This window comes from Oryx dammah, unplaced genomic scaffold (genome assembly GCF_014754425.2).
Source record: "Oryx dammah isolate SB20612 unplaced genomic scaffold, SCBI_Odam_1.1 HiC_scaffold_18, whole genome shotgun sequence".
In the NCBI taxonomy this organism is placed as follows: Eukaryota; Metazoa; Chordata; class Mammalia; order Artiodactyla; family Bovidae; genus Oryx; species Oryx dammah.
In genome coordinates this window covers 86,638,766-86,664,920 of record NW_024070202.1, presented here as the reverse complement: position 1 = coordinate 86,664,920, position 26,155 = coordinate 86,638,766, and the positions used below count along the sequence as shown (strand labels likewise).

Below are 26,155 nucleotides of genomic sequence, written 5' to 3'. Positions count from 1 at the left end.
TAGAAAACTGTCTTGAATGTATGGGGAATACAAATCCATTTTCAGAAATAAACAAAGGATATCTTCAAGTTTATGGTGTTTTTATTATTCTTATTTGGCACCTGACAAATATGCTTAGCTCATATGAGGAGAATTTCAAAACTAAAAGATGGTCTCGTTTGTAAATCTTTGAAATCATTAAAAATTCCCTATCACAGAAAACCATAGGAGAACAACTGAAACTATTATTTCAATATTTTTCAGACCTGCTGACAAAAAAGTCCCACTTTGGCCTCATAAATAGATTAAGCAATTAGTTTCAGAGAATTATAAGATACGTCTGTCTCAGCTGAAAAAATATTTTTGAAACTCATTTCGGGACTTCTTAAAATGAACTGAAGCCCATACTGGAACTCATGGCAAAAATGCAGTCCCATCAGAAAGAGCACTCTGATACTTTCTGAAATACATTCATAATGTGATCCTCTGAACTAGTTGTGAAGAAAAAAATTTTTTAATGCATGATATCATGCTAATGAAGCACAGTAATAAATGTAATATCTCCAGGCTGGAAAGAGTGGGGGAAGAGAGGGAGAGAAAGGTCTCCAAGGTCAAATAGTAATCACTATGCTTACAGAATCCAGGCTTTGCTTTAAAGGTATACCTGAAGTTACAAAGTCACCACACGAGACCACGCAGTCCATTGAAGTCAACCAATCATCACCACTACCAAAACTATTTCTAGGACTCACGCAAGCAGCACCCTGCGAATGTGACCAAAAAGTCTTTTTGTCTTTACTGGGCTGTAGTTTTCCCCATGAACACAGGAGGGCACCCAAAACTACCAACTGACCTTATAAATGGAAACATTTTATATACAGTATTCAATAACAGACATTTTAGCATATATATGCTATGCTAGCAGTGGTATACCAGTGAGTCAGAGCAATATAAATACATATACACATATATACTTTAAATCAATATAGGAATAACTTTATATGAGTTAGAGACAGAACTTTTCACTGTTAAAATTATAGTGTTATTTGTTTATCAAGGATATAGGATGCAGTGTTCCTTTGGAAATAAGGGAACAATTCTTTCATTATCAAAAAACATGAATCCAAAATAAGAAAATGTGTTCCTATTTAGGTCTAGACTGAACCATCATTACTCTATCTAGTGACACTTTTACAAACGTCCACCAGATGGCAGAAGAGCATCACATCGTCTCACAAGTGAGGCGGTCACGTAACTTACCATTAGAGAGACACAAGACTGCCTTAGTCTGCTTCTGATGAAACTCATGTCTGTTTTTAAAAGGCTGAAAGTGATTTTGGACAATATCATTTGTAGATTTTGTTCAAAAGTCAACCCCACTTTGCATAGAGTGAGAATGATTTAAGGTGACCTCTTTTCCTCAATGATGAAACTATCTTAAAATGCATGGAAGTTTTATGCATGCACACAAAACATAAAAATCAGAGAAAAATATAAAATTACTGATTTCAAAATACTCAAAGGACTGCTTCCTCAATAGTGCAAGGAAATTGATCAGGTGTCTGTGTTTATCTCCCCTTAGTATTAGAAATCAGCAGGTACTTTAAATTCTAAGAATCAGCATTAATATAAAATAGGACTCTAAAAAGAAATTCACATTTCTTTGCCACCAGGATTTAATTCATTTACTTTCTTCTTTATATATCTGTAAAAGCTTATTAGTAACAACAGACTGGTTCCAAATAGGAAAAGGAGTACATCAAGGCTGTATATTGTCACCCTGCTTATTTAACTTCTATGCAGAGTACATCATGAGAAACGCTGGACTGGAAGAAACACAAGCTGGAATCAAGATTGCCGGGAGAAATATCAATAACCTCAGATATGCAGATGACATCACCCTTATGGCAGAAAGTGAAGAGGAACTAAAAAGCCTCTTGATGAAAGTGAAAGAGGGCAGTGAAAAAGTTGGCTTAAAGCTCAACATTCAGAAAACGAAGATCACGGCATCTGGTCCCATCACTTCAAGGCAAATAGATGGGGAAACAGTGGAAACAGTGTCAGACTTTATTTTGGGGGGCTCCAAAATCACTGCAGATGGTGATTGCAGCCATGAAATTAAAAGACGCTTTCTCCTTGGAAGAAAAGTTATGACCAACCTAAACAGCATATTCAAAAGCAGAGACATTACTTTGCCAACAAAGGTCCGTCTACTCAAGGCTATGGTTTTTCCTGTGGTCATGTATGGATGTGAGAGTTGGACTGTGAAGAAAGCTGAGCGCCAAAGAATTGATGCCTTTGAACTGTGGTGTTGGAGAAGACTCTTGAGAGTCCCTTGGACTGCAAGGAGATCCAATCAGTCCATTCTAAAGGAGATCAGTCCTGGGTGTTCTTTGGAAGGAATGATGTTAAAACTGAAACTCCAATACTTCGGCCACCTCATGCGAAGAGTTGACTCATTGGAAAAGACTCTGATGCTGGGAGGGATTGGGGGCAGGAGGAGAAGGGGACGATCGAGGATGAGATGGCTGGATGGCATCACCGACTCGATGGACGTGAGTTTGAGTGAACTCCAGGAGTTGGTGATGGACAGGGAGGCCAGGTGTGCTGCAGTTTATGGGGTCACAAAGAGTCGGACACGGCTGAGTGACTGAACTGAACTGAACTGAATTTAATAGTTCAAATGTATATTGTAATTAGAAGCTTATTTTTAAACATTCCTTTTGTTTATTGATAATCATAGCTTAGTAACACACTATAAGCTATAGCTGAAGCTTATCTTTTACATGCTGAAATACAGAATTTTATAGAAAAAACTATATACTTTAGAATGTATTCAAGAGAAAGACTAGTACTTCTATATATAGTCTATGACCTTGCCAATGGGTTACTCTTCTAAGGTAGGACATCCTACCTATCTCCTAAATAACAATCTTGCTAATTCACCACTTGGTATTCAGACATAAAACTGGGTAATGTTTCAGACATAAAACTGACTACAGAGTAAGTTATTAATTTTCACTAGTTTTTCCAAGCTTCCCTTGTTCTTCATATTAAAATCAGTTTATCTTATTAGAAGGGCATACAGTTTATAAAGCGTATTATCTGGATTGAAAAATCAAGAAGGGCTTTCCAGATCAGCATATACTGACACCAATTACAAGCTACATAATAAGATAGTAACAAAAATATAATTTCATTGATTATAGGGAGCTCAGTACTATGTTGTGGAGAGGGAAATGGCAACCTATTCCAGTATTCTTGCCTGGAGAATCCCATGGACAGAGGAGCCTGGTGGGCTACAGTCCGTGGGGTCACAAGAGTCAGACACGACTGAGCAAATAAACCTACCTACCAGAACTATGTTGAGGTCCTATTTCCTTCTTTAGGAGAGAATCACACGCCCTGATTCGTTTCTACGAGCTACATGTGACTTGTATCACAGTCACTGATTCTTTAAGGAACACTGACCAAGGAGAATCTGGTTCCTGCAAGCTCGAGGCTATGAGCCAGGCTGTGACAAAGCTGGGGTCCTTGTCAAGCTGCACAGAATACAAGCAATACTTTAGTATGAGTGCAACCCAGATGGCACTAGCAGTAAAGAATCTGCCTGCCCATACAGGAGACACAAGAGATGTGGGTTCAATCCCAGGGTCCAGACCATCTCCTGGAGGAGGGCATGACAACCCACTCCATTATTCTTGCCTGGAAAACTCAGTGGACAGAGGAGGCTGGCGGGCTACAGTCCATGGGGCCTCAAAGAGTTGGACATGACGGAACACTCAGCACAAGTGCAAAGGATCCTCACATATAAAGAATGAGAGGTTCTTAATTAAAAACTTGTTTTTAACATTCACTTCTCATCTGCTTGGCTCTAGGCACTCTTGGACATACAAATAAAGGAGGTACCATCTTTGCCTTCAGGAAACTCATTTCTAGGCTAGCCTCTCACCCTTAAATTTAGTAAGCCATTAAATGTAATGGGTGCTTTTAGTTTCCAAATCCTAGATGCCATTTACAGAGGAATGCAAAATAAACTGTAAAAAAAAATTCTGTCATTTAGCCAAATTAGGTTGTGCTTTGCAAAAGTATAGGTTTTTACCCACTAGAAATTGTAAAAACTTCACAAACATAGCTCACAAAGTCCTCCACCTTCTCATTACTTAAATGAATGGATATGAAGAGTGAACACCTCCTACGCAGGAATGTCCACGTCTTGCAAGTCCCATAAGATTAATAGGCAAGGCACTGAGTGTCACGAGGAAACAAGAAAAAAAGGTAGGAAAAGAAAAGGAAATAAGTGAAGAAAAGCACAAAGGAGGAGAACATGACAACTCTCACTGTGACAAGTCTCGTGATCAGCTCATCATTAAAGCCGGTGCAGATGGTCCAGGGGAGACAGAAGGGCCCTTCTGTCTCTACCTGCCCCCCTTGGGAAAGGGACACAAGCCCTGGAGGAGAAGGTGCAGTCTTAGCTCCATGGATCATGAATAAAAATGGAGAGGGAGGTGAAAAGATGGGGTGATGATTTTGGGGGAGTGGCAGAGAAAATGTCACTAAGTTTTTACCCAGTATTTCCCACTGTCTTGAGGTTTGGTACAGGTGAACACAGCCCATGGCAAAGTACTTCCGTGAATGCACGCTAGTAAATCCACCACCTTCTTGCTTGGGGTTTATGAGCCTCATTTTAAAAATTATCGAGACAGGTAATTTAATGACTACTGTGAGAAGAACCTGAAGATTGACGGACTCAGAAGACAATCGATATTAAGGTTGTGATCTCCCTTCAGGGAGTAGCAGATGTTAACAAAACTAATGTAAAGATTGCCACAAATGTTAAAGATAATAACTAAAAATGATCTGTTATTGCTTTGTACTTTTCAATGATTACATGCCATTCCCTTTAGATAAGTAACCAAAAAAAAAAAAAAAATCTTTCAAATTGTACCTCAATCAGTCAGTCTTCTCTAGGAATACACAGTAACTTTGTCAATCATTCAATTCATAGCATACAATCTTCCAAGAAGTAAATAATCTTCCTGTACTTTTCTCTATATAGTTAGAGCACAGTTAATGTACATGTGACCTTAATGAATGCTATTTACAACTACTGACCTTCTCAAGAAGGTGGGTCTCCTGATGCATAATTCATCGTGACATTTTCTCAGGAAATTACAGAAAATTTCTCATAGCTCAAATACAACATTAAGCTATGAAGACACGCTTTTCATGCTACCATTCCTTGAAAATCATTTCATATTTTATAGTTTTTTTTAAAGTTTGCATTATGTATAGTACAATGCTAGCAAACGAGATTTAAAGTGCAATTATAACTCTACTTAACAAATAAAAACCTTAAACATGGAAAACTTGGATACCACCCTATACTTGTGATAGCTTGCCCTCCGTCTTTATATACAAATATACAGCTGCACATACACACACATATACAAGAGTACATATACAAACACACACATACTGTATTAATAGAAGCTACAGATCTGGAGTATATTATGTTCAAGGGACTGGACTGCCTTGCAAACTTTAACTTATTTAAACCTCACAACAACCCTACAAGGTGGCCATTTTAAAAAATTAAAAAATATGTATGTATTTTGGCCATGTCTTGTGGCCTGCGGGATTTTAGCTCCTTGACCAGCTACTGTACTCGTGCCCCCTGCAGTGGAAGCATGAAGTTTTAATCACAGCATGGCCAGGGAAGTCCCAAGGTGGGCATTTTAAACTCATTTTATCAGTGAAGAGAATGAGGCTTAAAAAAATTAAATAACTAGACCATATTTATGTAATTAATAAGTATTTGCACTGGGGTTTGAAACCAAAAGTTGACTGGGCTTTAAAGCCCCAGCTCCTTCTCACTGTACTTCAGGAGGCCCCGGCTTTTAGGGGGAGAGTCTTGCTAGTGGGAGGAGAGGGCAGCGGGTAGGTATTGGTTCCAGGAAGGCAGGGGACAAAGCTGGACATCACCTCCTGTTTGTGTGGTTACTGACATATATTTCTCATTAACTAAAAGACAATTTTTACTAATTCCTTCAAGATCAAATGGTTCTACTAAATTCTGTGATTCTTAGAAGAACCAGCACCCATTCCATGATGCCCAAAGTGCATGCCTTTCAATAAATAGCAATGTTATGTAAAAATGCAAAAATAGAGGACTGAGTTCTGGTAAAATACTCATTCATTCACAAATGTTTACTGAGTTTTCCAATGAACGCAAAAAAACAAATAAGGCTTGATCTCTCCCCTCAAGAAGTTTACATGGATATGCAGACCTCACATGGCTTTTGCAATTATTTGTGATGTATTTTGCAAAATATATTTTTCTACCATGCATTTACCAATTGTAGGATTCTAACAATTTTCATGACACGTTTTCCTTCTCTCTTGCTCAAAATGAGGACATTATATATTTAAAATAGCAAAATAAATATGTATAATCTGAAAGTCCCAAGCTGGGTGACAAATTTAATAAATTGCTGTGATGATACTATACATAAAATTAAGAATGGTATTAATGATACATTTATATCATTCAGTAATGCAAAATAAAAGAACAGAGAAGTATGATACAGCCTCATTTTTGTGAGACATAATAATATATTTTTAACTTAAGAGAAAGGCTAGAAAGATATTCCCCAAAATTCTCATAGCAGTTATCTCTGGGTAATAACATTATAGGGGATTTTTATTTTCTTCTGTGTGCTTATCTATTTTTTCCTTTTTTACAATGCTCATGTAATAAAAACATACTTTCAGATTAAATTTAATAAAGATTAAATCCTGAACATAAATGCAACCCTCAATTCTTATTTTCAAATTCAGTTCAAGAAAGTAAAAGGGCAATACTGTATCATTAAGGAAAAAAAAATCATAGGAATATGCATATGGGAATTAAGTGCTTGTTGAATGCAAATACTCATTGCAAGAATTCAATCATAGTTCTAGTTTTTGAAAAAAGCCAATACTAAGTTTTTAAAAAAGTTTTGTTATTAAAGTCATCAGTTTTTACTATAAAATTATGCAAGGATAAATTATGTTCCCTTATAAATATAAAGCATAGTGGAGAGAGCTTTGGAAGTCTTCAGAATTGGGAAGACCAGGGTACAAATACTCACTCCAACCTTTTACAGTTCTGTGAACTTGGGTGAACCAGTTAATATCAGCTTCCCAAACTATAAAATGAGAAAAACAAGCCTAATGCCTGATTGAACACACTGGTTCATGTGATATATGTTAGCCATTACTGCTTTTTTTATGATTACTTTTAGCCATAATCACTTAACCGTGAAAATGGGGACTTCCTTGGTGGTCCAGTGGTTAAGACACTGAGTTTTCCAAGGAAGGGGATGTGAGTTTGATCCCTGGTCAGGGAAATGAGATCCCACATGCTATGTGACGTGGCCAAAATTTTCTTAAAATTAAAAAAAAAAAGAAAAACCAATATTCTACATTAAATCCATTCATATGGGTCTATATCCTGTCATACCTTTATTATACACAAATCAATTCCTTCATTTTGTGAATAGCTGATGAATGAGAGCTTTACTTTTGCCCAGCAATGGAGGCAAAGTGATAAAAGACTTGGTTACTTCTTTCAGAGGGTGGTGGTGGGGACAGACAAGTAAACAGACAAGATCATACCACGGCACCTGCTAGGAAGTCTGGGTGCACAGAGTGTAGGAGCTCCTGGCACACTGTGCACCTCCAGAAGAGCATTGTTTATCTGGTACCCTATGGACGACAGAGGATGAGATGGCTGGATGGCATCACGGACTCGATGGACGTGAGTCTGAGTGAACTCCGGGAGTTGGTGATGGACAGGGAGGCCTGGCGTGCCGCGATTCATGGGGTCGCAAAGAGTCGGACACGACTGAGCGACTGAACTGAACTGAATGGGCTCAGCACTTCCACAAACGCACAGTCCTTTCTTGGGCCAGTGCCAGACTTGGTAGGTCTGAGTGGAGGGTCAGACACGGCTCCTTGGTGGAGGCAACTGGTTATGTACTTGAGTCTTGAGGACGAGGAGGAGACAACAACGGAAGACTGCAAGGAAGAACACGCCATGGGAAGGAAAAAGCGTGTCTGGGTGCAACCTGGGAGAGTGTGGTCTGCCCTCTTCAGGGACCTCACTGAGTTCAGGATAAAGGAAGGAAGTTGGCCGGGGAAGAGTAAGCTCTGAGGCCAGCAAGTTCTAGACAGGACCTACCACGCCATGACAAACAATTTGGATTTTATTCTAAAGGCAGTGGGAGCCGCTTTTGTGCGCTGTGCTTGCTCACTCAGTCGTGTCTGACTCTTTGTGACCCCATGGACTGCAGCTCTCCAGGCTACTCTGTCCGTGAAATTTTTTAAGCAAGAATACTGGAGTGGGTTGCATTTCCTCCTTCAGGGGATCTTCCTGACCCAGGGATCAAACCCATGTCTCTTGATTCTCCTGCACTGGGGCAGGCAGATTCTTTACCAGTGAGCCACCTGGAAAGCCCATGGGAGCCACTGAAGAGTTTTAATACAATATAACTAATAACTAGTTCAACTAATACAGTATGACTAACACATGGCCAAAACATAGTATATATTTTGTTATTTGGTCATTTGTATTTCAGAAAAGGAGACGGTTAGATCTATTTATTTATTTATTTAATCAACTGGGGATTATTTACCACACAGGAGGTTTTAGTAGTTAGTATTGTTGGTAGAAATATAATTAAATTTCCTCACTTTGGAGCAATTAATTTGAAACAATGTCACAGTAAACACAGCAATTCATCACTGTTGTGCTTTATGTTGTTGTTAAAGGATAAACAATTCTCACAAATATTACTTTGAAACAACAGAAATATGCTGCTTTAATGCCTAATCTTCAAAAGCAGATGATTATTGAATTAATATTATACACAGCCAAAAATTCATTACGGGGCTGGGATCAAAGAAGACCATGTTCTTGGAAAGGTTTCCAGTCCCCAAAGCAGAGGCCACTTCAACTCTTTCTTTCATGAACCAGCGCACCCTCACAGTGAACTGAAAAGAACAAGTCAGTAGATGCAATGATTGTGTCCTCTGGACACTTTGAAAGGCTTCTGACTGCTGTGTCAGCTTCAAAAGACCCAGAGGGCACTCCACAGGCTTTCCCTCTGCCTCCTCTCCATCGCTTGGGCTTGACAAGGACAAACTTCTTTTCTTTCAAAGAAGGCAACTGGGGAAAAGACTCACTTTTTATTCATTAATAATTCAGTGCCTTGGGTTTCTGTCCTTACTAGGCATTAGCCTGTCTGGGAGCTGCCAACACACACATGAGTACTTCTTTAAAACCCCAACACAAGTCAAGACTCAGGTCAAATGTGCTTCTCCCACGGAGATTCCCAAGTCATCTCAACAAGAAGCAATCTTCCCAAGCTCTGAACACCTCACCCTTATTCTTTCCCCTCTTATAGCTGTTAACACAAGCAAATGCCATAAATTGAATTTGGAGGTGTGTAGTTGGCTGCCACCTACTACTACATGTTTTAGGAAAAAACTTTCTTTCCTGAATCTCAATGTTTCTTACTTGCAAAATGGTGTTATGCATGGAAGGAGGAACAGATTTTCTTTATAGTGTGTGCACATAAATCACAACTGTATTATTTATTTGGCTGTGTTGGGTCTTACTATGGTACGCTGGATCTTCGTCGCATCGTGTGAGGTCTTTCCTTGTGGCATGGACTCTTTAGTTGTGCCTGGGTGTAGCTGCTCCCTGGCATGTTGCAGGGAAGAATCTTAACCACTGGACCACCAGGGAAGTCCCAAGGACAGATATTTTTAATTGTCATTTTATAAATATGGCAACTGAGATTCAGAGAAGTTAAATAGCTTACCTAAAGGCTACAACTCTATAATCAAAATATTTCCAAAAATCAAAGTCTCATATATTGTCCATGATATCACAATTACCTCCTATAACACTGAATTTAATAGGACTTACAGAAAAATTATATTTCAATACACACCTGCTTCATGAATCTCTTCCTTTCCAGTATATGAGGAAAACACCTGCCTGGAGAACTTGTATTGTTGTTCTCGAAAATTATTTTGTAAGTAGTCCATCAACATGACATAACCAGACTGTTGCATTGTAAGAACTTCACAGAAAACAGCCAACTGGAAAGAAGATAATTTAACTTATAATTTAACATACTTGCTTCAAAGGCATATCAGCAAATGCTTTAAAATAGATATTCTGTAGAAAATATTTCTTTTAAAATTGCTTCAAATTACTCCATTTGTTTGAACTTCCAAGATTACCTGGCTTTCAGAAATGCTAACTGTATCTTTAAAAATAATCCAGTCAACGGTGTCTGTGCAGGGAGGAGATGTCAGAGAGCCATTGTAAGTGTAATACTTGTCAGTTGAGTTTGGCAGAAGGTTCAGCAATGTGAATGGATCCAACGCAGCCTGTTTCCCTACAAAGGAATCATATACATCTCAGCTGAAATCCTAACACTGGAACTTAGCTGTTCAAAGCCACTATGAAACAGAGACATATATTTTGGTATGTATTTAATCAGAACTTAAATTTTAAGAACATTTTAGATACATATCTAAAATGGAGATAAAACTGACATATTCTAAATTTTCTTGCACATATCACAACATAGTGTTAGTTGCTCTATCATTACATGGGCAAGATGCTGGAAAGATTATTTTTACATATGAAAGATTCAGAAATCATATGGCCATATGAATATCGGGAAATCATTCAGTAAGATTGAATACCAACTTCTGGAAAACAAAACCATATTCTGATGAAAATTATCTATGATGAACATCATATTTTAGGATGACTTACTGAAAAGTTTTCCCCTAGTGATAAAGAATGAGACAAGGACATCTTCTAGCACCATTTCTTAACACTGAACTGGAGGACCAGGACATTTTTTTTACTTACAATAAAGTAAGAAAAAGGAAAAAAAAGGCAAAGATGAACTAAGAGAACAATGGAAGAGAATAAAGAGTCCAGACCCACACATATGTGATTATTTGACTGATAACAGGAAAAATTATTACGTAGTTGAAATACATGGCCTTTTCAATAAACCATGCTGTATCAATCAGATATACTTATGCAAACCATGAATCTTATTCCCTCCTTCACACCATAATCACAAATCAATTCTAAGTAGAGTCTGGATCTAAATGTGGACCAAACAAAAAAGCTTTTAGAATAAAACACAGAAAATTATCTTCATAATCATAGGATAGGTTGAGATTTGTGAAATAGCTTGCAAAAAGTGTTATTCACAGAGGGAAAAATGATCTACCTGATACTCAAAGTCTATTTGCCAACAGTCACCATTTAGAGAGTAAAAAGGCAAGACAAAGAATAGGAAATGTATTTCAAATTTTATACATGTAATAAAAAATATTGATTTTTTTAATTTATAAGTTGAATTAAGAATAGCGAATTCCTACAAAAAATTGGTAGAGCTTTCCTAAGTCTGGGAACCTTGAAACAACCCAATTATAGCTGTCTCCTTGAAAAGTCCCATTTTTGAACTTGCATCTTTCAAATGGCTCTTACCAAAGGTACTGCCTTGGCCATTTAGCCCTCTGTGTACCAGTTTTCACTCATATGGGCAGCAATATGCTTCCCAGGGGCTTCCCAGGTGACTCAGTGGGTAAAGAATCTGCCTGCAACGCAAGAGACGCAGGAGATGTGGATCCCCTGGAAGAGGGCATGGCAACCCATTCCAGTATTCTTGCCTAGAGAATCCCATGGACAGAGGCTCCTGGCTGGCTACAGTCCATAGGGTTGCAAAGAGTCGGACATGACCGAAGCGACTGGGCACACACGCAGGCATGCTTACCAGTATCTAACTTATTTTCCCATCTTCTTAACTCTTACCCAGCCAAGCGCATGTCTTCTCTTCTGTCTCGTACATTTAGGACATTAAGAAATAGTCCCCAAAGCTAATTTCATCTAGTCTAAGTGAGGTGCCACAGTGCAGAGTAGTACCACATGAATTATCTGGGGAGCATTAAAAAAAAATACCAGTGTCCCAGACCCCATCCGCAGCAGTGGGACTTAGGTATCTCCTTAGGCTTGGTGTCCCTACATGTTTTAAAAAGAATCCCCAGGTGATTCAGACATGCAGCCAGGGTTGAAAACCTCAAGTAGAGTGAAGGCTTTGCAAGATTTTAGTCTTAGTGAATCCCACATTCTTCCTTTTAAAATGAAATAATTGGATCAGATGACCTTAACAGTATATTACAGTTCTATACGATATGAAGACTGGACACATCCTCATGGGAAAAAATTATTTCCACTGGGCTTTCCAAGTGACTCAGTGGTAAAGAATCTGCCTGCTAATGCAGGAGATGCAAGAGACCTGGGTTTGAGCCCTGGGTCGGGAAGATCCTCTGGAGTATGAGAATGACAACCCGCTCTAGTATTCTTGCCTGGAAAATTCCAGGGACAGAGAAGTCTGGTGGGCTACAGTTCACGAGGTTGCAAAGAGCTGGACATGACTGAGCACACTAGCACACACAAAAATTAAATTATTCAGTATTAATTTTCCTGTAATACAGAAATTTTCTCAGGAAGAGGGATAGTGCTAATAAAATTATAGATAACTTCTTCCAGTCTGAAGTTAAGACTAAATCTTAGAAGTAAAAACCTGTTGATTGAATTGATAGTACTGTGTAGGTACAACCTAAATCTAGTTTTAATCCACTAGAAAATTCAAGTTACATTAGGTTTAAAGGATTAATTAGTAACTTCTAAAAGTATGTCTTCCTCTCCTGCAATGTCAAGACAAGATTATTTAGAATTCAGACTCAGATTCAAGTTCTCAGAAACTAAGGAAACTATTTCAAACGTGAATATTTAAACATTTTCAAGTTTATGTTTTTGATATCTAGAACATTTGTGATTAAATAGCCTCCTTTTTAATCATCAATGGACTACAACTCTTCCTTTGATGAAGGAAAAACTTTTACAAATGTTCTGTGGAACTGTGGAGGTGGAGAATACTAATTAGGGAGCCAGAAATTGACTCCCTGCTAATTTAGGTGGGAAATGAAACTGACAACAGGAGACCCAGAGGCCAGAAAAGGAAAATCAGATTTGAATAGGGATGTGAAATAGATAATTTTTGTGAAATTAGGAAAGAAATAAAAGGGGGGAAAAGTTAGGAAGAAGCGAAAGAATCAGAAAAAAAGGTGATTCCTCCCTCCTTCATTTCTATAGAATCCATTCTTCCTGCCTCTGAACCTCACACCACTCATCTAGTCTCTGTTATGAATATGTTGAGTACTTTCTACCTTTTTATTACGTACCTGCATGTCCTAAGTTTCTTTCCAGTATGACAAGACTTTGAAATCACAGTAGTATTTTTTAATTGCAACATCACCTTACGAGAAAACTGGACAAAGGCGGTTTCTCATGGCTTGCAAAAACATGCACTCATCTGAATAACCTCACTATTGCTAAACAAGAATCACACATGAGCCAGTGTTGCTCTATTTGTGATCAGTCATTCACTCTGTCATCTTCTTCTTTCTTAATCAGTGATAAACAAACCAATCAGATCTTCCTTCCGTGGGAGGCTGATGGCAGGAGGGGGAAAGATGAGGACAGTGAGAGGGAGATAAAGACATTTCTAGGTCCAGGGCAAGGAAAGAGCCATTTAATACTTAAAACCAATTCATCACCTAGGATAATTGGACTTAATGATGGTGGTGGTGAGGATTTGTCAATATACAAATTCCTGGGCTGCCTTTGGGATTAGGAATGCTTTTCTAATCACTTGACTAATCAGATGACTTTTGTACACAAGTCATCTGATGAGAATTCCCATTTGAGAATCACTGACTACGTTACCTGGGTGTGTCTCTTCCTTGCAACTTGAAAGATTTCAATTAACAATTATTGTGTGCATGTGCGTGGGCTCTGTTTGGGGAAGATTAATGCATTGTCTTTCTATTGTTATCTTTGTGTTGCTATATACCCTATTTCTCACCACTCCATGTGAGAGCAATGCCTAATATAAAGTAGGTGTGACGGAAGAAAGGGAAAGAAAAGAACACAAGAAAGAGGGAAGGGAAAAGATGGGCTTGTCTCTTAGAGAAAAATACAGGAACTGAGCCACTAGCTCACACTGTGATAAGACAGATTTTATAATCAGAAAGATGTTTGGAAAATGTTGGTTTTTGCGGAACTCACGTTATATGAAGAATATGTGGCAGCATTTGGGAGTTTAGCTGCAGTTTCTGAGTCACTTTCTAAAGACCAGCATTGCCTTCAAATTCCCAGCAGCGATGGCTGGCAGCCAATATTGGGAAGCCTTCTGCTTATTGGGCACTGGTGGACTTTCTAGACTCTGAAATAGGACTAAATTTAATCCAAGAACTCTCAAAATGGAAAAATTTAACTCTGGGAGGACTTAATTTACTTAGTTTGGACGGATCACATTTCACAACTATTTCAATCAAATTGACAGCTGTTTTATATGTGTTTGGAAATATAGAACTAATATAAATCTCTACAATATATTGGAACAATCCTTTTGGACAAACAGGTTCTAAATCCTGGCTTTACCACTTAAACCAACTGTATGGGCTTAGGTGTCCTTGCTAAGTATATGGAAATATTAGATGAGTTGATAGGCATGGAGGATTTTATTTTTTGTTAAAAAAAAAAAAAAGGAGGGAAGAAGTTGGTACACTGGTAGAGAAACAGAAGACAGAAGACAGAGAGGGGAACAGAGGGCAGACAAGTATGTGTTCCCAGCCAGCCCAGGGGACCATTTGTTCTGCTTCTGAATTAGCCAGGCCAGAGGCATGATGCTATTAGGAAACCCAAATTCCCAGGGAGGGTATTATGCGATAGGTTTTGATGAAGTATCCCCCTTAATGGCTTTCAGACAGTAGATATTAGAAAGGAAAGTTTAGTCCAAGAATATGAGCAAACTGATTTCCTAAGCTCGTACTATACCCTCCTATAGTCCCCCAGAAACACTGAAGAGGCCTCAAGTAAGTGGTCCAAGTGTCATAGTTACAGAAATCAGGACTGACAACTAGTGTTAGCATCACTTCTGTGATCCCCACAGCCTGGTGCAAGGCCTGGGAACATTCATGTTCACATTTTACATCATTTTAAGTGTAGGACTTCAAACTAGTTGCTTCTTCCAGCCTGCACAGACTCCACTTTCTGACTAAATGAGGGAAAAATTAAGTGTGGCTTATGGTATTCAGTGTTAAATTTTACAATCTGGGTAGATGCAAGGGGATAACTAACAGCTTGATGCTGTGTTTGACTATACCTTAAAAAAAAAAAAGAAAGCTGTACTGTAGGAACTCACATATTCCCAACTTCTGAAAAGATTGGTTAATTCAGGTTCTCACATAAAATTGACAAAGATGAATTAATCCTAGGCCAGACTTCTGCTTTCAAGAAAACGATCAGTTGTAAGTTTTGTTTCTGATTTCAAATTTTGCAGCTTTCCCAAGAGGAATAATCTTCTTTTTATTGATAACTCAGGACAACATTAATACCCTGTTTGTGGGTGCTTAATAAAAATAAAATAACGTGTTCTCTGTTTCCTGCCAACGTTGTCAAAAGCATGTGCTATGACAAATGACAAGATCTATGAGATAGGAAGCAGAACAATATAAAACCACAGTGTGTCTTGTTCTATGTAAGCATTTGCCTTCCAAAATATCTTATATTGGTAAAGCAAAGGACTTATCAAGGAAACCACCATGGAATAAACTGAACTTGAGTAACAATTCCCTTTTCACTTTAGAATATAATTTTTATTAAAATTAACTGGTTTCAGATCACACATTAGAGTCTTTTATAGATGAACCATGCAGAGATAGAGTAAAAAAATACATTTAAATGCATAATGTGATTATTTTCAATAATAAAATTAGAAAACTTCAACTTCCTACTTACATTAACATTTTATGATTTTCTGTGACAAAAATTTCTGATTAAATTGTTCTTCAGTGAGAAATGTATAAATTGTCAAGGGTCAGATGTGAGAGATTTCTCCTCTTTACAAATATCTTCCCTTATTCCTTGGAACAAGCAATTTTAATAACATTGCAAATTTGTACGAATCCAAAATAAATCTGGAAGAAAGAGATTTCTCCAGATAGCTTACCAAAACGACTGACCCTCTCCACTCCATCTATAATTGCTTTGTAGTCCAAATTTTCTTCTATTCCAACCTGTGAAAGAATGACATTCTAAAAATGGTATAAAATATTTGACTAGGTATTCATGTATAAATTAATGAATTCCATTTTAAGTATTCCAAAGTAATGTCCTCTAAAGGCACACTTTTTTTCCACAGCAAAGTAAGAATAAATAAAACAAACACCTGATAACTTCAATTTTCAATTAAGAAAAGAATTTAAAATGTTACTATTCACAGTTGCTGCTGTATCACACTGATGCTTTGCAAATGGGCAAATCTCATAGTGTACAAGTATAGAGATTGGAAGTGACATTCCTAACTAAGGAATACAAGAGCCCCTCTACAAAACCCTTTTTATTTTGTATTGATGTATAGCCTATTAACAATGTTGTGACAGTTTCAGGTAAACAGTGAAGGGACTTAGCCATACACACACATGTATCCATTCTCCCCCAAACTCCCCTCCCACCCAGGCTGCCACATTACATAGAGCAGAGTTCCATGTGCAACACGGCAGGTCCTTGTTGGTTATCCATTTTAAACACAACAGAATGTACATGTTCATTCCAAAATCCCTAACTATCCCTTCCCCCCAACCCCTCCACTGGCAACCATAAGTTCATTCTCTAAGTCTGTGAGTAAGAGTCCTCTTTAAAACATACCAGGCAAGAGGCTGTTCTCTTTGAAATGATGACCAGTTATCATTAAACTTGTGAGCCCTTCTATTTGTTAAGAAAATGTGCTTTGATATTCCCCGTGATTGAAAAGTTAGTGCTAAATCCCTATGTGAATATATATATACACACATATGATTACCTCAAATAAAATGGATAAAGCTCTTAACTTCCCTTTTCCTTTAATTGCTTCTTCAAAACTTGAAAATCGGTCTGCATCAAAGCAGTAGATCTGCATCTATAAACATAATATTGATGGCTTTATTACATACAAAGAGTTCATAAAAACTTCAGCAAAAAGACAATAAAATAATTAAATAATTTATCAGTTCAATAAATTCAATTTGAGACATTTTATAAAATGATGTAATTCTTTATTTTGCAAAATTTCAAAATATTTTATTAATTACATGTATACAAAGCTACATTTACTATCAATTACCCTTCAACAAAGAACAAAATATGAAGTTAGATCTAGACCTGAAATTACCACTTTGAGATTGAGCAATTTTCAAATGTAATAAATTTATTTTACTTTACTTTTTTGGTTGTACTTTGAGCGGTTTGCAGGATCTTAGTTCTCTGACCAGGGACTGAACCTTCATCCTTGGTAGTGAAAGTACAAAGTCCTACTCCCTGGACTATCAGGGAATTTCCAAATAAAATAAAAAATCAGATGCTATTTTAAATATTTTGATGGAATTCTTTCAAATATGGTTTCAACCTTCCTTGAATGGATGTGACTTACTTGATGGTCTGAGTTACCAGTTTTGGATATTACTGTCTTGAGCTCTACTAAGAGTGAAACCCTCAAGGAATCTCTGCTTCTACTTAAAAAATACCAAAGGAATCCTAAATTCCTTATTTCAAGTCTCTCCTCCTGCTGGGAGGTTATGCGTGTGTTAGTTACTCAGTCGTGTCTGACCCTGTGATCCCATGGGCTCCCATGGGCTCACCAGGCTCCTCTGTCTGTGAAACTCCCCAGGCAAGAATACTGGAGTGGCTAGCCTTTTCCTTCTCTAGGAATCTTCCTGATCCAAGGATTGAACCCAGGTCTCCCACACTGCAGGCAGGGCCTTTACTATTTGAGCCACCTTGTTAATTTCTACTTCAGTCCATACATCTATGATAGTCTTCACTCTCTGATAGGTTGATGTTCCTCATGTCATGGGCTTGGAAATTAGATAACTCAGGTAGTTTAGAGATGTAACTAAGGTAAGAACAGAACCCTCAGAGATGATTAATGTGCAGTGAGGGCTGTGATCAGAGAAATAGTGGGTGTGAAGTAGAAGAAAGCAGTGTCTCTTGTCTTGGATGGTCACCAAAATCTTTCAGCCACCCTGAAGCATGAATGATTTTAAAGCTGGCAAATGAGAAGGCAGAAGAGAAAAATGTATGTTCAAGTCAGAGGGTCCAGCTAGGAAAAGCCTACAGGCAAGAAAGTATGAGAAGTGTGGGAAACTGAAAGTGTGTTAGGATTTCAGCTGAGCACATGTGAGAAGAGAAGAGAGATATGAGATTGGCAAGGTGGGCAGGGGTCACAGCAAGAAGGACTGTGAGGTAGTCCCAGCAGTTTGGGCTGGAGGGCAATAGAAAGTCCTTGATCAGGGGGTGGGGGGTGCAGGGCTAAGGGGTAGGGATGGCTAGTGGAAGGGATTAAGACTGGAGAGAAACTAGCTTCAGAGACTTACACATCCGAGTAAGAGACTAAGATGGCGGGAACCTTTTTCTGACGTCACACATCATTTAGGGGCAGAACTGAGGAGATGATTATAGGATGTGAGAGGCCAGGAAAAAAGAGCAAATCAAGGATACCCTCTAGTTTCTCCACCTGCACACTTTTAAAAAAATGTTTCCGTAAATTATTTTCTTTGAGAATGACCTAGCTATTCAATAAACTTCCATCACTTAATTTAGCACAACTCAAGAAACCAAAATCTGGAGAGACAATTTATTATTATTATTTTTTTCTTGGAGTATAGTTGCTCCTGCTTGCACAATTATATGGTGAGTGTTTTAAAAAATAAACAACAGGGAGTTCCCTGATGCTCCAGTAATTAGGATTCAGGGCTTTCACTGCTGTGGGCTTCAGTTCGATCCCCGGTTGAAGAACCAAGATTCTGCAAAGCACATGGTTTGGCAAAAAAATAAAAATAAATAAGCAAATAAATAAAATAAAACCCATTAATGTTTAAAAATTAAATAAAAAGAAACAACAAACAAATGACATCTCTGAGAGATGATCTGAAGGGCTTCTAAATAAGAAAAATATATGACGTTTAGTACACAGGTTCTGTACAGTTTATTTTACTGAATCACGGCTTGTGTTATTCTTAGGGTTTTCTTGATTTTCACCTTTGTTCTAAGGAGTACTTGAGAGAGCTAAACTCTTAGAATTGAGAATGTTACATGTTTAATGAGTTGATTTTTGTATTTCTGACAAACAAGATTTGATAAATATACTTTTCTTTAAGGATATTTAAGAAATTATAAGCCACACATTTGAATGTGCTTATCCACATTATTTTTTAATCCTTTATTAAATAACTCATTTTATTTTCATTATCAATAACTGCTTTGAATTATAAAAGTAAAAATACAACTTTAACACAAGCAATCTAGAAAATATGAGAATTTTAAAGGAGAAAAGGTAATAATGCCATCACCCAGAGAAAATTATAATTAATGTTTTCTTGGTTTCCTTCCATTATTTTTACAATAGTAATAATTCAACCTTTCATTTAATCCTCCTAATAACTCTATAGAGAAGTGTTACTACTGTTACGTCAATTTCACAGATGAGAAACAGAAGCTTAAGGAAATTAAATAATTCATACAATGTCATGTCATATAACACTAACTAAATGTGAAGCCAATATTCAAGCCTTGTCGGTGTGACTCAGACTCTGTACTCTCTGCCGTTAATTAGTTTCCTGCTTTACAAAATTTAGAATAATAACAGTGTATACTATTTTACCTTCTGCTTTTTAAAAGCATTCATATCTTATGATGAACCTTTCTGTTAAATAAATCATTCTAAAACAGGATTTTTACAAGATCTATAATAATCCATTGTAATGTATCATTTCCTTTTGTTTCAACTTTTATTATTATAAATAAGTCTTTGCCTCTAAAATTTTGAGTATGTCCTTAATTATTCTTTAGACTAAATTGCTATAAATTGAAATGTAAGTATTGAGAATAAAACATCTAAAGTTATTGATAAGAACAAGTGAAATGCTTCCCAGAAAATCTTACCAATTTATACCTTCTCCAGACATGTGTGAAAGTGTTCACATTTTTCATTGTATATTACTATGCATTATATTTATTTGCTGATTTTAAATTTGAAACATTTTATCACTTTAATTTGAAGTTTCTTGATTTTCTAGTACGTTGATGAAGTTTCCCCCTTTTTTCCCTAATGGGCTATGGGAAGAATTTCATTCATTCATTCACTCATCAATATTTACTAATTATCTATAATATAACGTGACACTCAGCATTACTAGAAAGTGGAAAATCAACTACAGATCTTATACAGCTCAGTCCAGAGAGAAATGCAGATATTAACCAAGTAAACAAAATATAACTGTGTAAATTACAAAAGTTACATTACAAAGGAATCAAATTATACGTTAAATGAAATCCCAGTGACTTAGAAAATGAAATACTAACTAGTGGGACTACTGACTTACCTCTAGTGGAAATTTTTGCCCTTCTAAACTATGTTCTGATCCATCAGATGACATATTGCATTTTCCCCAGTGAAAAGCTATCTTGCTTGCCTTGAACACTGTTTCTGAAACCCCTCCACTGAGACGGTAGTCATTAGTGAGATTAATTTCCACTTGAAAAAAAAAGAAACAATAAATTGACATCTAAGTTTTTGAAAATCAAAATTACAAGTTTAAATTTGCTTCTATTAAGGTACATTAAGAACATAATGTATTTGATAAATTAAAAAAATAAGCTACAATTTTGAAAGCTGAACTTTGTAACTGCATAATATACTTAATGTATCCTATTGGCACAAGTGTAAAATATATCCAAGACCTTAACTGCCATACAACACTTAAAGCAAGAGACAGGTAGTTCACCTACCCTGTCTGTTTGGTAGCCTACGTTTTGTTTGTTTGGCGTCCAAAACCCTGCTCCCCTAATGCCTCACATGGTGGTGAGGGGACAGTTAAAGCGAGAAGGAACAGAAGACTGGAAAGAAAGGTCTTTTCTCCAACCTTCTCATGTTCCTGTTTCTATTCCTTATCAAGCTGCTGCGGCTTTTGTCCCATCTCCTTATGTTTCCAAGCATCAACCCAGGCTTCATCAAACTTCAGAATTTCTGTCCTAGACTGTGGCAAGGAAGGCGGGAGGCCTTTTCCTTCTGAAGGGGTTTTAGCCATCTCATGTTTGAACCCTCGCTGGCAAGTCTCAGAATCTTAAACTCTAGAGATCCCTAGCAGATACCATCTACTATCTGTATTTTAGGAATCATCTGGGGATTAATGATTCTCTTCAGAGTTTAATGCATGATTTCAATGTCTCTCAGTCAGATTTAAATAGTCTTTGTTTCATTAGGCAGAAATCACTGCACAGTGTAAAGACTTCTGAGTAAAATATAATTAATTTCTAGGCTGCGGGTTTTTTTTTGCAGCAGCAGCAGATACCAGCTAGTCAGAGATATACATTTTCATGAATAATAACAGTAGCAACAAACAACAATAATGGTCAACATTCATTTATCACTTACAATATGACAGGCTTTACATTACTTTACATATATTAAATATTTGATCCTACACAACAGAAGATGATACCATTAAAATCTCTATTTTACAAGATAAGGAGATTGGTCACAGCAAGGTTAAGGAACTTTCTCAAGGTTCCATACTGTGCTTTAAATGGCCTGAACTAAACCCAGAAAGTGTGGCCCTAAAGGTCAAGTGCTTGACCACACTCCACTAAGAAAAAGGAAGCAGAGATTACATGCTTTATTTCTTTGTAACACCCACTAAAACTGGTAATTAAAATGTCTAACATTTAGGACAATATACTATTATATATTTAATTAACAGTTCAGTCACTCAGTCATTTCCAACTCTTTGAGACCCCATGAACTGCAACACGCCAGGCCTCTTATAACATATAAAATCATTCACTCAAGAAATACTTATTGAGTGCTTATTATCTGTCAAGCACTGATCCAGAAAAACTCCTACCTTCACAGGATTTAAATTACCATATTCACACAATTATATCAGCAAAATATGGAAAATAGAGAAAAATATCATTTACAATTAAATCACCCCAACATGGCTACTACTATAGTGAATATTTTTTCTAATCTTTTTCCCATGAGTATATTTGCTTTTACATAACTTGTTGATATAATACAATTTCATTTAAAACATAGCATCAGAAAAAAATGCTAGCTTTTGTAAACTTCTGCCTATTTGTTGCTTACTGGAATTTTTATGACATTATAATTTGCATACTAAGAAAAAAAGCTTTATTAGAGAGTGCTTCCTAAGTATAGTATATAATTTAAAACTTTCTATCTAGAAGGACCAATACTTTATTAAAATTCAATTATAGTAGATTGCTTTTTTCACATCCAAATATTGAACATAACATACAACTGAGTAGAAAAGACCAAATAAAATGCACAAGAGAAAGAAATCTTGATTGACTAAGTGATTAACCAGTGATAGAGTTATTAAGTTAATTAGCTATATATTATGTTATCTTTATCAGCTCTTCCTGTGAAGGCATCTTTATTGCTATATTACTGGAGAACATTATGACTTTGGTTATTTAATTTTTTGTACACATTTCAAAAGGTCTAAACTTCCAATTTTCTATTTGATTTCTTGTACCTATAGTTTTTATCCAGTTCATACTACATACATCATTCAAAGAAAAATATAATGAAAATAATCTAAATATACTCTAAGTTTGATAAACATATTAAAGTCAGAAATAAAATGCAAGTATTTTACCTGTTTTCCCAGTGTTATGAATGAATGTGTTTTCCAAAGATGTTTTATCCCAATCCTGAAATTTAAGTTTCTTAAGATTCACATTTACTTGTGTCAGATCTTCATCAATATTGATAGGAGACTGTTTGGGGCTATTACATGTTGGATATTTCTTTCCCCAATTTTTTTGATTCAATGCTCCTAGAGGAAAAAATGGCAATAAGTTTGGTTTTTAAATACTATGCAAAAGCTAAATTTTATGTTTATAAAGTAGTTAATGTTACATAAAAATAGAAACAACATTGGGAAAAACTGAGACATCTTTAAACCAATTCTTAAGAACAATTACAATTGGTCCTCTGTATTCATGGGTTTCACAACTGCAAATTCAACCAAACTCAGGGCAAAAATATTTGGGAAAAAATTCCAGAATGTTCCAAGGAAACTTTAATTTGGCAAGTGCTGACAACTATTTACCTAGCATTTACATAGTATATGCAACTGTTTACACAGCATTTACATTGTATTCAGTTCAGTTCAGTCCCTCAGTTGTGTCTGACTCTTTGCCTCCCCATGGAATGCAGCATGCCAGGTCTCCTTGTCCATCACCAACTCCCAGAGTTTACTCAAACTCATGTCTATTGAGTTGGTGATTCCATCCAGCCATCTCATCCTTTGTTGTCCCCTTCTACTCCTGCGTTCAATCCTTCCCAGCATCAGGGTCTTTGCAAATGAGTCAGTTTTTCGCATCACCTGGCCAAAGTATTGGAGTTTCAGCTTCAACATCAGTCCTTCCAATGAACACACAGGACCATGGACTGGTTGGATCTCCTAGCATCCAAGGGACTCTCAAGAGTCTTCTCCAACACCACAGTTCAAAACATCAATTCTTCGGTGCTCAGCTTTCTTTATACTCCAACTCTCATATCCATAATGACTACTGGAAAAACCATAGCTTTGACTAGATGGACCTTTGTTGACAAAGTAACGTCTCTGCTTTTTAAAATGCTGGGTTCTGGGTTGGTCATAACTTTCCTTCCAAGGAGTAAGCGTCTTTTAATTTCATGGCTGCAATCACCATCTGCAGTGATTTTGGAGCCCCCCAAAATAAAGTCTGCCACTGCTTCCACTGTTTCCCCATCTATTTGCCATGAAGTGATGGGACCAGATGCCATGATCTTCGTTTTCTGAATGTTGAGCTTTAAGCCAACTTTTTCACTCTCCTTTTTCACTTTCACCAACTGCTCTTTATCACTTTCTGCCATAAGGGTGGTGTCATCTGCATATCTGAGGTGATTGATGTTTCTCCTGGCAAACTTCATTCCAGATTGTGCTTCATCCAGCCCAGTGTTTCTCATGATGTACTCTGCATAGAAGTTAAATAAGCAGGGTGACAATATACAGCCTCGACGTACTCTTGTTCCTATTTGGAACCAGTCTGTTGTTCCATGTCCAGTTCTAACTGTTGCTTCCTGACCTGCATACAGATTTCTCAAGAGGGAGGTCTGGTGGTCTGGTATTCCCATCTCTTTCAGAATTTTCCACAGTTTGTTGTGATCTACACAGTAAAAGGCTTTGGCATAGTCAATAAAGCAGAGATAGATGTGTTTTTTTGGAACTCTCTTGCTTTTTCAGTAATCCAGTGGATGCTGGCAATTTGATCTCTGGTTCCTCTGCCTTTTCTAAAGCCAGCTTGAACATCTGGAATTTCATGGTTCATGTATTGCTGAAGCCTGGCTTGGAGAATTTTGAGCATTACTTTACTAGCGTGTGAGATGAGTGCAATTGTGTGGTAGTTTGAACATCCTTTGGTGTTGCCTTTCTTTGGGATTGGAATGGAAACTGACCTTTTCCAGTCCTGTGGCCACTGCTGAGTTTTCCAAATTTGCTGGCATATTGAGTGCAGCACTTTCACAGCATCATATTTTAAGACTGGAAATAGCCCAACTGGAATTCCATCACCTCCACTAGTTTTGTTCTTAGTGATGCTTTCTAAGGCCCACTTGACTTCCCATTCCAGGAAGTTTGGCTCTAGGTGAGTGATCACACCATAGTGATTATCTGGGTTGTGAAGATCTTTTCTGTACAATTCTTCTGTGTATTTTTGCCACCTCTTCTTAATATTTTCTGCTTCTGTTAGGTCCATACCATTTCTGTCCTTTATTGAGCCCATCTTTGCATGAAATACTCCCTTGGTATCTCTAATTTTCTTGAAGAGATCTCTAGTCTTTCCCATTCTATTGTTTTCCTCTATTTCTTTGCACTGATCATTGAGGAAGGCTTTCTTATCTCTCCTTGCTATTCTTTGGAACTCTGCATTCAAATGGGTATATCTATCCTTTTCTCCTTTGTTTCTTGCTTCTTTTCTTTTCACAGCTATTTGTAAGGCTTCCTCAGAGACCCATTTTGCTTTTTTGCCTTTTTGTTGAGGATGGTCTTGATCCCCGTCTCCTGTACAATGTAAGCCACATTGTATTAGCTATTATAAATAATCCAGAGATGATTTTAAGACTATGGAAGCATGTATATAGGTGATATGAAAATACTACACCATTTTATAAACGGACTTGCACATCTACAAATTTTGGTATCCGAAGGAATCCTGGAACAACCCCTCTCTGATACTGAGAAACAACTGTATTCCTAGATTTAGATTCTGGGTTTTAATATGGTACATCATGAGAACAAGAGAAGGTGTCAACAAGACCCTTGTTTAGCCATCGCACTCTTACAAATCCACAGAAAATTCATTTGTCTTATCAGATGTTAGTCCTAACCCAGGGTTCCAGATTAAAACATGTCCAGTTGACAGGAGTTAGATTCTGATCTGACTTCCTTAGCAGTCTCCACAGGGTGAGGGGTGGGAGGCTGTAGACTGTGTGTCATCCCAGCCATTGACTGATTTGGTTTAATTTCCATCTGTTTGTGTGTTGTGTGTTAGTCACTCAGTCATGTTCGACTCTGCAATCCCATGGACAGTAGCCCACCAGGCTCCTCTGTCCATGAAATTCTCCAGGCAAGAATACTGGAGTAGATTGTCATTCCCTTCTCCAGTGGATCATCCCGACCCAGGGATCAAACCCCAGTCTCCTGCATTGCAGGCAGATTCCTTACCATCTGAGCCACCAGGGAAGCCCAAATTTCCATCTGCTCAGGGTCTTATAGAAACGTAATCATCCAGGCTATATTTGAAATATCTCTTTCTTTTCCCTCTCTCTTTTCTTTCTTTCTGGTCATAAAACTTAGATTTTATTGTTTAACAAGAAGAAAAATAAAACAGGGCTTTCCAGAATTTTGTTTACCGTAAAGTGAATTTTCATCTGTTCCA

General features: G+C 37.3%; 1 protein-coding gene across 1 annotated transcript in view; it reads right to left on the bottom strand.

Moving 5' to 3' along the window:
* PTPRZ1 (protein tyrosine phosphatase receptor type Z1) overlaps nucleotides 1-26,155 on the bottom strand; it is a 110,013-nt gene that overhangs the window by 69,827 nt on the left and 14,031 nt on the right. Inside the window, exons 3-8 of the mRNA XM_040259885.1 lie at nucleotides 22,849-23,028; nucleotides 20,548-20,699; nucleotides 16,992-17,087; nucleotides 16,140-16,206; nucleotides 10,276-10,433; nucleotides 9,981-10,131 (exon numbers count right to left, since the gene is read on the bottom strand). Coding sequence (XP_040115819.1) covers nucleotides 9,981-10,131; nucleotides 10,276-10,433; nucleotides 16,140-16,206; nucleotides 16,992-17,087; nucleotides 20,548-20,699; nucleotides 22,849-23,028 — 804 coding nt within the window. The remainder of the gene's footprint in view (nucleotides 1-9,980; nucleotides 10,132-10,275; nucleotides 10,434-16,139; nucleotides 16,207-16,991; nucleotides 17,088-20,547; nucleotides 20,700-22,848; nucleotides 23,029-26,155) is intronic.